Genomic DNA, 14,316 nt, shown 5'->3' on the forward strand with positions numbered 1-14,316 from the left:
ATTGATTTTGCTATATGTGCTCACAGAATCCTGCTCTTTAATACCTATAGGTAGTTAATACTTTGCCATTGATTGGAATGCTTTAGGACACTGTTTTTTCTTGGCCTGACTCAATAAAGTAAAAGGAATCCTTTGGTTTGCCTCCTGATTGCTGGTGAAGTGCGATCCCTGAGAAAAGTTTTGAGTACAATGGAGAGGAAGAGATGGTGTATTCATAGATTAAGCTGTGTTCAGAAAACTAACCTTCCACACTTTATTTCAGCGGTTCTCAACCTGTGGGTCGCGACCCCTTTGGGGGTCGAACGACCCTTTCACAGGGGTCGCCTAAGACCATCCTACATATCAGATATTTACATTATTATTCATAACAGTAGCAACATTACAGTGATGAAGTAGCAACGAAATTAATTTTATGGTTGGGGTCACAACATGAGGAACTGTATTTAAAGGGCCAGAAGGTTGAGAACCACTGCTTTATTTGGTAAAATTTAATTTGTTTGAGTTGTTTTGTTCCTACATGGCTCAATATAGAAAGCTGTTAAACTGGATAAATCCAACAGATCTTGAGATTCCAGATTAGGCCATTCAAGGAGAATGACGGTGGTGTTCTTCCTGTTGCGTTTGCATTGGAACCCCAAGGTCTGAGCCTGTCTTCAGGAAGTGTGATCTGGAGATAAGGAGCTGATTGCAACTCCAGTCAGAATTTTAAAACTTTTCCCTGCATTCCCTTTGCTCAGGCCTGATAGAGCTTATCATTTAGTCTGAAACAGAAGTTACTTTCGTATTTCTAGAAAAGTGAGGTAATTTAATAGTGCTTATTATTTAATGAGTTGGAATTAATTTGCAACATTAGCTCTTCTCCATGTTATACCTGAAGTCAGTCGAAGCGGTACCTGGCTGGGTGTGGGAGTCGGGGCACTTCTGCGGGAACATCGGTGGAATTTCTCCTGGAGGTCTTTTGAAAACCTGGTATTATTGATAATAGTCCTGGTACAGTTGAACACTATGTGTGATCTTGAATGTATGTATTCAGGGAAAATAATGAAAACTTTAGACATTACTGTTGATAATGAAAAACATTTCAAAAGTTCCTAAGGGCGTTTCTCCTTTGAAACCTCCGTTTGACTTCCAGGGGATGAAAAAGAGAGGAAGACCTGGCGCTTCTTGTGAACTTGCCTCCCTTTCATCAAGCATGTCTCTGTCACAACCACATCCCTGAACTGCTTCTTTATAAAGTACAGTATTTTATAAATATTAGAAAGGCATTTCTATAAGAACAAGACTTTTATGAAATAAAGTATGGTAAACCTACAGACATCCTTCCGAAAACTTTTGGCTGAAACATTAGAATGTTACAAAGCTCAGCCCAATAACATTGATCATATTGGCTGTTGATATAACACCAGGCTTCTGAGGAGCTAAATTGCCTTCACAGGTGTTGTATCATGAAAGCCCACGCCATGGCCCGGGAGAGGAGAGTGGGTACTTTCATTTTAGTAGAGAGGAAGGCCAGAAGGGTGAAATGGCGTATCCACATTTTCAGAGGAAGCCAGGAATTGAGCCTTCCACATTTCCTCCCCTTTTCTTTCTTACAAAAGTAATTTCTTTCTATGACAATAAATATTTATTTGCAAAGAAGTACTAATAGGAACATGCTCAACTGGCTGATGGAATATAGCAAGGGACAGATTCTTCTATCCCCCCCCCAAGTTTATAATCTTAATAAGACAAACAAGACAAGACATGAAAATACAGAGTTGGAGTGTAATTTGCACTGCTGAGAAGCAGTTGGCTCCTAGTTTCAATTTCTCCTCTTGAAGTCACATACATATTTCATCTTTTGCATATTTTGGCAATATATCCGGCTAAGAGCTATAAAGCTATTTAATTTGTTTTTTGGTAAAGCATTTTATGTCTGGGTAATGGATTTGTACATCACGTGCAGCCTGTAACATGGCTAAGTGTTCTGATTGACAGAACACCCACGCTCAGACTTGTTTATTTTTGATAAGGAAAATGCCAGCTAACTTAGTCCATATGTGCTCTTCAACAGGATGAGGCTAATTCCCATGTAATGGACAATCATTTAAAAATAAAAAGACAAGGATGATAAGAACAGCAGTGCATATGAAAATTGGATTTTTCCTTTCTTCTTTTCACTTAAAATGTTTTTTAAACATTAAACCATTAGCTTTATCAATATGTTTTTTGAAAAATTAACAACCTCATACTTAAACTTTTCACATCAGGATGTTTTATTCTTATTAGAAGGAACAGAAATTTAAAAACATAAACAGTTTGGAAAATATAGCCAAGTTGAACAGTTATATAAAGCATTCTGTTCATATATGATAAACATACTAGAAATCTTATGACTCAAGCAAACCAGAGCTGGGTCCAGAAATTGCTACTAAGCCCATTTCATATGTTTTGGAAGAAAATTAAAACACTTATGTTTTCTGAAGCCCCCTCCGTGACACCTTCTGCATAAGTGCTTCTGTTGAGAGCTCGCGTCTTCTTTGTTGGAACTGTGAATCAGCATTGTCAAGAACTGGGAGGGGTCTGAAATGTTAGCCTCCTTACAAGTGAACAAGTGAGCTTGCCAGTGTCATTCTGGATGCTAACAGAGGACATGAAACTCCTGGGTCAGAGACTAAGGACGTTTAGCTCACAGCGAAGCAAGCAGGCCTGAGCCAGTCCTCTGGACCCAAGCATCTCAGAAGGGTGATAGAGTCCGGCCCAAGGAATTCCCGTGCAGACCATCAGAGCGTGGAACCACGTCTTAGGGAAACTAAGTTTTTTATATTGTGCAGGAAATAAACCTGCTTAAACTTTTCTGAGATGAATGAGATTTTAATTTTATTTTAACCCACCCTCTGCTCTGGAGGTGACACACAACTCCATTGTTTAAAGCTGTTTGTTACTCAAACACCTTTGAAATGATAGTCTGGGGGGAAAAAAAGACAGTTCTTGTGCTTACAAAATGTACAGACATTTCAGAGACCCATGGAGCACCACCTCCCAGGAAGCAGTTCCTCTAATATTTCATATTCTGATGCAAATTTGACATTTCTGGTTCTAATGTAAGAACTAATTATTATGGATCTAATCTGGTTCAATAAATTTGGTGGTGTATCTCTTCACTGGAAATAAAAAAAAAGTGGCTAGGAAACATAATTAATCTATTTTAATCAAGAGAAACGAGATGATCTGGGCAGGTTTATATTATTCCACTGTTAGAGAGTACGTGCCCCAGCACAGCGTAAGTGCTCAAAAATTTGTTAGGTTAATGTATTTCTTAATATTCATTTGCTACAACTTGGCCATTTATGACCTATAAAGGTTTTGACATAATACCAATACATGATATCTGAAATTAGTGGAATTTGATACAATTGGGTGGGTGATACATAAAGACTAGATATCAATGAGAAAGTAATGTTAACAAAAGTAATGATATGTAATAACTTTACTTAGTACATGTAAACTTCTCATAAGGAGTTCAGGACATTCTTAAGCATCATCATTTCATTTTACTTTAATCTTGAACAATGCAGATGTGATTAAATACCTATTAAGTGAAGTGGCTATTATGACATTATATAGTGTTTTACTTAGAAGAATAAATAATAATTGCAGTTGTTTTGCTAAAATGTGAATTAATATAAATTTAAGGCTTTATTGTGGCAAATAACCATAGTGATTATTGTAAGTAAATACAGTAATACAGTTTTAATATTTTACTACCTTCCTATGAGATTACAATTATTCATATTTCATTTAAAAAAAGAGGAAACCATGATTATGTAATTTAGGTCTTTAAAAGGTTAATTTTAAAAAATTTTACTCTTGGAAACATACAAAAATATATTAATATAAACTATAACATATAGGGAATTCTTTAGAATAGCCTTAGACTAGCACAAATAACTGACCTTTAAGTGTTATTCCTTACCCCATCCTTCAGCCTTCTGACAAGATCTAACCACCGACATAAAATTTGCCTATTCCGACTACTAAGCAAGGGTTAACATTTTCTTTCCAGGCTGTCAGCTGTGAGGCGCTTTCACTCATCTCTCTTTGTTTATTGTTTATTCGTGTATCTGTTTATGGGATTGTACTAAGGAGAAGGTATTCAAAGTCGAGGCAGACACGTCCCTCCGTTTGGTAGGTCATCATGACAGTTTGGGACATGCTGTTGAACCGCTGACATTAGACAAAGACGTGTGGGTTGCTATAGCATCCGAGATTTGTTAGCAGGGTCTCATTCCACCAGCTCACATGTGGTTTTCTAGACTCTGTGGCGACCTTGGAGAAAGTCAGGGATGAAATAACAGATTGTCTTCAAGTGCTTCAGTCCAGCTCTGAATGTTATTGGCAGTTGCATATTCCACTGTTTATTTCATTAAGTGCAATCTGTTTCTCTTACGTCCCGTGCAGAACGTGAAAGATGATGGCCAGCATGTGTGGAGGCTCAAGCACTTTAACAAACCTGCCTACTGCAACCTCTGCCTGAACATGCTGATCGGGGTGGGCAAGCAGGGCCTCTGCTGCTCCTGTGAGTATGCTGTTCTGCCCGCACGTCATCACCTCCAGCCAGGAGAGGGGGAGATTTATGGAAATGTCCCACTTGTAGATGGAGACCTAGGGAACGATCCTGACCCTGCCTGTAACTTTGATTTATACTTCCCTGTGGTATACTTCTGAATGTGGAAGCCACTCTCCTTTTAACTTTCTTCAGTTTTAGAAAAAAGCTAAGGAGATTTTCCAGTTCATTAGCCATTTTCTTTTCACTGTAGTTTAATTTATTCATTGTTTCCATTTCTACTGAGATTATTATAAAAATTTCCAAGAGTTTCTCCTATTTATATCTATTTCAGATGTATCCTTTTCTTTTCTCTTCTTTTTGTTTCTTTTCTTTCTAAGTTAGCCACCTTATTTACATTGATTTCTCAGGAGTCACCTCCTTCAGGCCTTTAAAAAACAGGTAAATTAATTGACTCACTTTGCATTCAAATTAAGAAATCACAAGAAATATACACAAATCTTACAACATAGGCACATTATTTTTAATGCTATTGTGAGGAAAATTCCTGTGTGATTAATGTATATTGGAACCCAAAGCCTTGCCAGTTCATGAGCTGTGGGTGTTATTTTCAGTTCAGTACATTTATTTTTGCAATTTTCATTGTATTCTATTAAGTGAGTCATGCCCAATAGAATTTTCTAATAGTTTACTTTAAAATTAATTTATAAGTCACCTAAGAGTTTTTAAATCTGCACCATGTATGTCTGAGAAACTTTTACATCCCCTGATGCCTCTTTTAAAACAGAGGGTATATTGTGTCCTCCTCACCTAAGTGAGAAGTTGTCTTGGTCAGGTGATTTGTCCATCTACACCCTTGTCGGTTATGGAACTGTCAAGTTTATTAAACACATGCCGTTTTTGTGTATTTATATTAAATCTAATCTCTTACTTGGCTTTCAGACAATATGTCATTTCGGGTATTATTTTTAGCAAGTAGTTTCTTTGGTAGTATATTTGAGAATTGACTTTCTCTCAGATGTGTTAGCTCATTAAAAAACATGTTTCAGGGCCACATTTAAGTGTTTTCTTGTTTAAGGATTTTAATAAGTTACATGAAATCGTCAGGTGTTGACTTCAGCTTCTAAATGGTGGTTCCACTTGAAAGGCTCGTTTCACTAGAACCTTCTCCATGTACAGGGGAAGTACTTTGTTTTAAAGTTCTAGTATTTGTAAGGAAAATTATTTCTCATGGTAGATTTCATTGATGGGAGCATAGGAAACACAATAACTTTCAAATAAGGTGAGAGATGTTAAGGTGAGAATTTTTGCTCACAAATTTTAAGTGATTAGTGTGGTAAATGCAGTACTCTTCATATAATTGTCCATATAGAAGACAAATGGACAAACCTGCCTACTGCAACTAGTTGTCTGGAATAAATGTATGGAATAAAAATTAAATAAAAGACAACCATGTAGCCCTCTAAAAAAAAGAGAGTACGTGTGTTTTCTTCCTCAGTGTTGCAAATGTGGATAAAATGGAAAAGTTTTACTTTATAAATATTATGTGGATTAGACTTTTTTTGTTTAAATTTTATGCAGTGGTTAGTTTTTGTTTGTTTTGTTAAGAGGGCTACATGGTTGTTTTTTTATTTAATTTTTATTCCATACATTAATACATTTAGAACTCTAAATTGTTCTGTTATTAAAAGAATATCTGTATATAGTCCTAAGTTTATTTTCATAACCAAGCCATGAAATAGTTTGAAGATGTCAATGAAATATATGTCTTGGTCTTATGTCACAATTTACATAGATATGTAGATATGTTTTATGTGTATAGATGCATATTGGCTTATAAATATAAATTTTCTTTGCATTTGTGTGTTTTTATAACAAGCTGCCTCACGAAGGCTGTTCCTTTTGGACAAACAATGCCATGAGGACAAACGAGGAGGGATGGACTGTCTCTAAAGGCCTGGCTTTGTATGATGAAATCTATTGTCTGGAAATAGACTAATCAGCCATTTAAGGTTTAGATAAATCAATAGACCAAATAGCATAAACTCATGGACTTTTATTCCCATGACTGCCAGCTGCTCTCATGCCTATACTTCGTAAAATATAGATCTCTTTTTCTAGCAAATGACACCAAGACATTTGGCAGTCATCAATTTGCCTTTAATATATTTTTTTTGTCATCTGGAAGTTATTGTGAAAAATTTGAGGGAGTTCTGATTTCATTAAGCATTTCCTGCTATGCCATGATAGAGGAGTCTTGGTTTTTCACATGCATAATATTTCCTGTGCTAATTGGTCTTTTGTATTCCATGGTAAAAACAGTCGACTTGGACTTTTCCTTGATGTGGCTGATTGGATTGATTAGGGAGCAGTGGATATGAAATGAGATTCTGTTAATGTCATTCTTTCCCTGTAAAACGGCAACCAGGACCAGGATGAGCTCTGAATGTGTGTCCATATTTCCTTGCAGTTTGTAAGTACACCGTGCACGAGCGCTGTGTGGCTAGAGCGCCTCCTTCTTGCATCAAGACCTATGTGAAGTCCAAGAAGAACACTGATGTAAGTGTGTGGCTGGGCTGGCTTCCTGAGGGTGGTCTTTAATGGTTCATAGAAGTCTCCTCTTACCATCACTTTCTTGTTCTGTTCTAGGTCATGCACCATTATTGGGTTGAAGGCAACTGCCCAACCAAGTGTGATAAGTGCCATAAAACTGTCAAATGTTACCAGGGCCTGACAGGACTGCATTGTGTTTGGTGTCATATCACAGTGAGTAACATTGGAAAGCAAATCTCTAGAATCCACTCACTTTGAAGACTGTATCCAAACTCTCCGAGTCCAACCCTGGAAGAGCACTCTGAATTCAGACTAAGCATTATGTCATCTGGCTCCCACAGGGAGAAGGTTGGAGTCAGATTTGTCCTCATAGAATCCAGAATTTTAGAGCTAGTGACAGCCTCAGAGGCAATACTGTCACACATTTTGCAACTTGTGCTCTGTGGAGCCACAGCCAGGTGTGGGCAATGAGCATGGGATCCTGATTGGATAGAGTTCATCTCCCCTCCCCTCCACAACCCTATTTTGCTAGAGTTTTCTGTTTTACATATGTAAATTCATTTTAATCTCATAATCTCTGGACTTGAAAAGGGTAGAAGAGTGAACAATGTGGTGCAAAGCTTAATTATATAGTAAAGATACTAAGGTCAAGGAAAGCTAAGCAAATTGACCTTGACCACATGGCTAAGTAGAGAGGCAAGTGAGTTCATATTTAGTTATTGATGCTTCTAAGAATTCACTTATCCCTTCTTTACAACATGTTGTTACGTTGTTCCCTTAGTTCAATCATAAAATGAAAGATAAGAGATGTAGAGGTAACTTCATTTATGGTATTGACAATAGAAAAAGAAGAGGCAAATTGGTCTTTCCTGGAAAACTTTAGGACTTCACCTGGTTTGCATAATTGTTAAAGCCCACTTCAAATAACCTCTGGAATAAATGCAGTTATTAGGTGGTACCACTAGTGTTTCATCTTTATTTTCTGGGGATTAATTAGAATGGACATTTTCAAGAATAGCCATTTTTGACAACATAATAAAAATTTATTTATAGGACTGGGTGTGTGTGTTTTTTTTTTTTGCCAATTGGTTTTGTTTTGTTTTGCTTCTAGCTAGTGTTTGAGTTCTCTTGTTGTAGGACAAATTGTTCTTGCTTTTGTGGAAATGAAACAGGTAGGAGCTCTCAGTTAAGCAAATGAGTTTCTTTGTAGTGTCCTTCACTCCCTCCACCCCATTTAAAATTTTTTTCTTAAACACACACATACACATAGGATAATGAGACAAACTGTGACTTGCTTTTCAAAAATAAAATTAAATACTTTTTAAAGCGAACACATTTTCTTCAATGGTTTTCAGATATTAAATTGTATTTACATTTGAAACTTCCTCGATTATGAAAAACAGTTTTATTTTTGAAGTGTTTAGTTATTACAATAGGGTGTCCAACAATGATTTAAATTACACATAAGAATTATTCAGCTCTAGCCGGTTTTGCTCAGTGGATAGAGCATCAGCCTGCGGACTGAAGGGTCCCAGGTTCAATTCCGGCCAAGGGCATGTACCTTGGTTGCGGGCACATCCCCAGTGGGAGGTGTGCAAGAGGCAGCTGATCAATGTTTCTCTCTCATCGATGTTTCTAACTCTCTATCCCTCTCCCTTCCTCTCTGTAAAAAATCAATAAAATATATATTTTTTAAAAAGAATTACTCAAACATGCTGAGTCCTCAGTTTTAAGAAAACCAGGATTTTTATTTTTTAAAAAATTTATGCATATTAAAAATGGTTATTTTTTTCTTGTACCTCTATGAAATATATAGATTTTGTAGGAGCCTGCTCCTCTTATTTTTTCTATATACTGCATCTTTCACTAGTTACTTTTTTCCTAGTTACATTTTTAACAGAAACTGAAACTAGAGAATATTAGAATTTATTTCTTCTTTTTATTTCAAGTTATTTTCTCATTCTTCATAGATTTCAAATGTCTTGTCTTAGGTTTATTCTTTTTCTTTTCCCGAAAAAAAAATGTGTTTTAAATGTGTACTCAGCTTGAACACTAAAAATATGCATTGCTACCTCTCCTAATAGCAAAGCTTTAGAGCTTTCAGAATTTTCTTTATTTGACACCTCTCCTCCCATCTGCATTTAATCTTTATGAAGTATGTCTACCACCCTTTCCATTCTATGGGAATCACTCTCCACAAAGTTCCCATTACTAGTGGTTCCCTACTGATATGGCATTTTGAAATTATTTTCGTTTTGTATTCCATTTTGTTTTTCTCATTTTATTTCTTTTGTGTTAATAATTTCTTTCGTCAATGACTCCAAAATCTACATTTCTAGCTCAACCATTTACCAGTTGGACATTTATATTTGGTCTTGATCCTGGCCCCAACCTTGCAAGAAATTAGGTCCTTCCTTTTTACAAGGCAGAAGAGTTCCACTTCCGAATAATCTTTACTTTTTAAAAATCTATGGATTTTTATGTTTAAATAAGTTCAGACAACAGGCCCTAACATTTTAACTAAAGATCAATGTGTACATGAAGATAATTCTATTTGTTCACTATGGCAGAACACAGTCTAAACCAAGCATGTGAAACTCAAAGGCTAACAGGGGCCAAATAAACAAGGTTTAAGTCTATGTGGGCTGCAAAAAACAAAAGCTTCAATTTTCATAGAAACGTAGGTTTATTTTGATGGAGATATGCTGAATACAAAGGGCTGGAATAAATGAGTAATCATTAACATAAAATAATAGAACATTTTAATAAAAATTAATATTTTTTCTTGAACATTAACTTACCAGACACTGAATAACTGCACAGATTAATAAGCTTAATGCAAATAAACCAATTTTCCTTGTTCTCCGAAAGCAAAATATTTCCTGTTGCGCACCCCAAACAAGTCAGTCCAAGACTAATGACATGGCAATCGGCTGCTAAAATATTCGCTGCTGGTATTAGTGGAGAGAAATAGTGCATCTGCACATAAGGGAAATATGCAACACAATGATAGTAATCAGTCATTAGCAAACATTGTAGTTCATTATTAATAATTATGTATAACAGGATATTGTAAAAATTAAGTTATGAAATTTCTATTAAAACATTTCTTACATACTGTTATATTGGCTGGGCCGCAAAAATATTCATTGTGGGACGCATGCGGACCGTGGGCCGTGAGTTTGACATGCTTGGTCTAAACTGTAAATGTCTTTATATCCCTCAGTTCTACTCAGAAAATAAGCCAACCATGGGTTAAGGCAGAGTCAGAAAAAATGGCTGTCCTCTTACAGCCTGAGTTGTTTCCATCCTGAGGCTTCCGGCCCACCTCAAGCTTATTTGCTGTAAACCATGGTCTCCAGGGTCCCATGGGTATTTGGGTTGTGAAACAAGAATCACACAAAAAATAAGAGTTCTCATATATTCAGAAAAATATATAACCTTATCAAAAGTAACTCTAGCCTCTGAGTACGTTTGGATTTTTTATTTTAAGCAATTATAAGAACTAATTAATATATTGATTTTGTGCCTCGGTTAAACAGAATAATTTACTAAGACCATTTATATATTTAGTATAATTCATACTTTCTTCTTTAACCACGGTGTGCAAATTTTAGTGTCAAGTTGATTTGTTCTTGACCGATGCTCACCGACGACTACTGATTGCCTTTAAACAAACGGAATCTTCTTTCTTATGTCTTCATACATCCCAGAAAGTGCTATTCATGTAGCAAAGAGCTAGCAGAAGTTGTGGCATTGATGGAATATGGCACCATCGATGTGGAGCTTTTAGAAAGCCTATCTGAATGAAGTCCAGGAGGAATAGAGTGCAGAGAAGTTTACTTCATTTCACGGTTCTCCAAATGCTATTACTTCCTTTTATATATTACCTTTGGAGATGGCTCCAGTCTTAGAAGTCAGATTGATTAGATTATTAAGATGGTCATTCTCCATCTAATAAGATAGTAGCTGTGTAATCTTGGGCCAGGTATTGGGTCATTTCCTAATTTGTAAAATAGAGTTAATGATATCTGTATTGTAGGATTGTTAATAATAATTCAATAAGTAGATGTGTTTAGGACAGAACCTCATACATAGTAGGTGCTCAGTAATTGACAATTATTATCATAGTGAAACCTAGGTAACATATTATGTAGGGTCACAAAACCCAACTCCTGGCTCTCAGAAGACACTCCATGAATATCACTCATGCCATTTCTCTCTCCCCTCTGGAGGGATCGGTGGTTGCCCAGTCAAAGTTGTAACAGCAGTTCCAGTTCTGAAAACATCCAGGACCATGTGATACTGATTCTCACAAAATCTTAGGTGAAGCTGATAGCAACTATTCTAACTCTATCAGACTTGGTATCATCATGCTTCTAGTAATTGGAAATAGAGTTAGAAGTCTACTTATTTTATTCTTGTCTTTCACCTTTATCTCCTATAGCCAACCCATCACTGAGACTTGAAATTTTCTCCTTAAAATACCTCTCTCTCTCTCTCTCTCTCTCTCTCTCTCTCTCTCTCTTTCTCAGATTTCAGTTTTTGTCTCCATCATTCACAGCCCAAGTGCAAGCTCTTAGCACCTCTTAACTAGATTAGATCTGAATCTCTTGGCTTATCTCCTTAACAGAAGGTACTTTTCCTATAATGCAGGCTGCTTATCACCTCCAGATCATTTTCTGAAAATACTAGTTTATTATCATATGCCACCTTCAGCAACCTCTAATAGTTCTGTGATAATAAATGCAACCCTCACCTCCTATCCTGACCTGCTTTTCAGTTCCTCAAATATCAGACCCTAAGCTAAGGCACGTGGCGTATATACTGTTCCCTTCTATGGTGCCCTTATGTGGCTCCCCATATTGGTGGGCAGTCCCTTGGGAAGGCCATGCTCCCCTGCTACCTGATATTGTGCTTACTCTAATCCCTTCAGTGGACCCACTTTAAATGTTTACTACATCTCAAGAACATATTAAATTCCATAACTTTCTTGAACATTTCCTTGACATACTATTTCTTTTTTTCTGAATACTTGCTGTTCTTTTAATCCACACCAAAAGGAAAGGCTGGATGCTCTCCAGTGGTTGTATGTCTGCATGCTGACATTGTCTACACTGCTAGACTACCATCTGATCCAGCTCTGGTCCAATATACACGTTATTTCCCTAATCCACCCAAAGTTCTTGATGGAATGCTTAATTTAGAGAAGGTCCTCTCTAAGTTAAATTTAATGACTGATATACTACTCTTCTTACTATAAATGTATATTTTACATATGTGACTTAAATTCAGTTTTTAAAGAAATCTTGCAATATTCAAATATACATCAGCTATGCAAGTAAGTTCAGATAAACTTTTGAAGTTATAAACCCATTTTAACACCTCCTTTAAGTACGTACCTCTGATTTCTTGATGTTATTCTATTTTGCCATCTTCTAGTTATAAAGATAGGCTCTTTGAACTGAATTCTATCTTCAGTAAATCTAACCAGTTAAGGAAATTAAAAACAGAAAAATCCTGTTATAACAGGTCATGTGTGGTCAATGCTGGCAAGATGTTCAAAGGGCCCTGCCCCTCTGTCCTTCAGAGTCACTGGAAACTGCAGCCAAGATTAAAAATCAGTACTTTCTCACCCTGTGCACACAAGAATTTTTATCTTGGATCCTGCTATTTATAAGGGCTTCTGCATTCTCAGTTTTAGAGAGGTTGTGCAGGTTCAGAAAGCTAAAGCTTTTTCTCTGGGAAACCCTGGTACTTAAGAGCCTGAAGACACATAGTCTGTCCTTGGTTTTGGTTCAGTTTTCACACTGATTGGCATGCTTGTTTCCTAAGACTACCAGACCAAAATATTACAAAATGCGTGATGTAGCCTCATTCTCTCATTGTTCTGGAGGCTGGAAATCCAAATCAGATGTCAACTGGACCATGCTCCCTCTGAAGGCTATAGGGTAGAACTCTTCCTTGCCTCTCTCTTCCTAGTTTTGGTGGTTGATGGCAATCCTTGTTATTCTTCAACTTGCAGCTTCATCACCAAATCCCGAACTCTGTTGTCACACATGGCCTTCTTCCCTCCATGTCTATCTTTCTGTGTCCAGATTTCTCTTTTTCTATAAGGATACCAGTCATTGGATTAGGGCTCAAACTATTCCAGTGTAACTTCATCTGAACTTGAACACATTCATAGCTACCCCGAGTGAGGATTTCAACATATCTAATCTGGGGATCTAATTCAACCCATAACACTTGGTAATCCATTATCTCTAAATCCCAAATTCCAGGGCCACGATTTAGTCTAAGAAAATTGATTAAGTACAATAAGTTAATAATACATTTAAGCTAGTCACTAATTTTATTTTGAAGAAAATATGCATTTCCCAAATCAGTGTTCATTTAATTAGCTCTGTTTTTTTCCTGTGGCTTCAACTGCTTCTTTATTTTCAACATCTCTTGCCTCTTGACAAAGATCAGCAGTTCCTGATTAGATTAAGCCACTTTTTTTTATAAGAAGTTAACATGCTGCTGACAAGCAGAGCTGCTAATTATGGATGAATGTGTAAAGGTGCTTTTATTTCAGATAATGCAGCCACATGTGCATGGCTACAGTACAAGTAGCCTTAACTCCAAATCCAAGGCAGGGAGTTAGCATAGAAGACTTTCTTGGTTGAAGGACAATAGAAATACCCCCTTCCATAGAGTGCCATCACCCACAGTAAATCAGCACTCTGTATACTCCTATCCTTGGTTGCCAAGTAACTGTTACAGAGGTAAGTTTATTGTGAAATTTAATTTAACTGTGACTTAAAAGGGGGAGCTTTTGAGTCAAAACTGCAATAAGATGTATATAGTTCCTTTTTTGTTTTAAATAAGAGATGTTATTTATTTTTTAAATCATTTTTAACAAGTATAATTTTTAAAATTATAATATTTCACATTAAATTGATATGGAATGGGGCAGGAGAAGTCCCTAGAAGCATTTAAGTAAACAACTGTTACTTTAGCAAATCTGTATGATTCCAATAAAACCTACCACCTCAATTTTTTTTTAACATAATCACTATTTAATGTACTATGTTATAACATCTCAATTTAAATGTATGGCCAACATTGATTCAAGTATCTGTTTAGGTTTATATATGTTGAAAAGTAAGTAATACATTGTATGATTATGCACTAGGTTGATGTAGAGCTGATAAATACAGTATAAAGGTACATTT

General features: G+C 36.3%; 1 protein-coding gene across 4 annotated transcripts in view; it reads left to right on the forward strand.

Annotated features, from left to right (window-relative positions):
• The window catches only part of DGKB (diacylglycerol kinase, beta 90kDa), a 543,595-nt gene that overhangs the window by 149,076 nt on the left and 380,203 nt on the right, over positions 1-14,316 (forward strand). For all 4 annotated transcript variants that reach the window (XM_014544666.1, XM_014544667.1, XM_014544665.1 and 1 more), the window contains 3 exons: positions 4,441-4,558; positions 7,017-7,105; positions 7,196-7,312. In XM_014544666.1, the coding sequence (XP_014400152.1) occupies positions 4,441-4,558; positions 7,017-7,105; positions 7,196-7,312 (324 nt within the window). The remainder of the gene's footprint in view (positions 1-4,440; positions 4,559-7,016; positions 7,106-7,195; positions 7,313-14,316) is intronic.

This window comes from Myotis brandtii, unplaced genomic scaffold (assembly GCF_000412655.1).
Source record: "Myotis brandtii unplaced genomic scaffold, ASM41265v1 scaffold374, whole genome shotgun sequence".
NCBI lineage: Eukaryota > Metazoa > Chordata > Mammalia > Chiroptera > Vespertilionidae > Myotis > Myotis brandtii.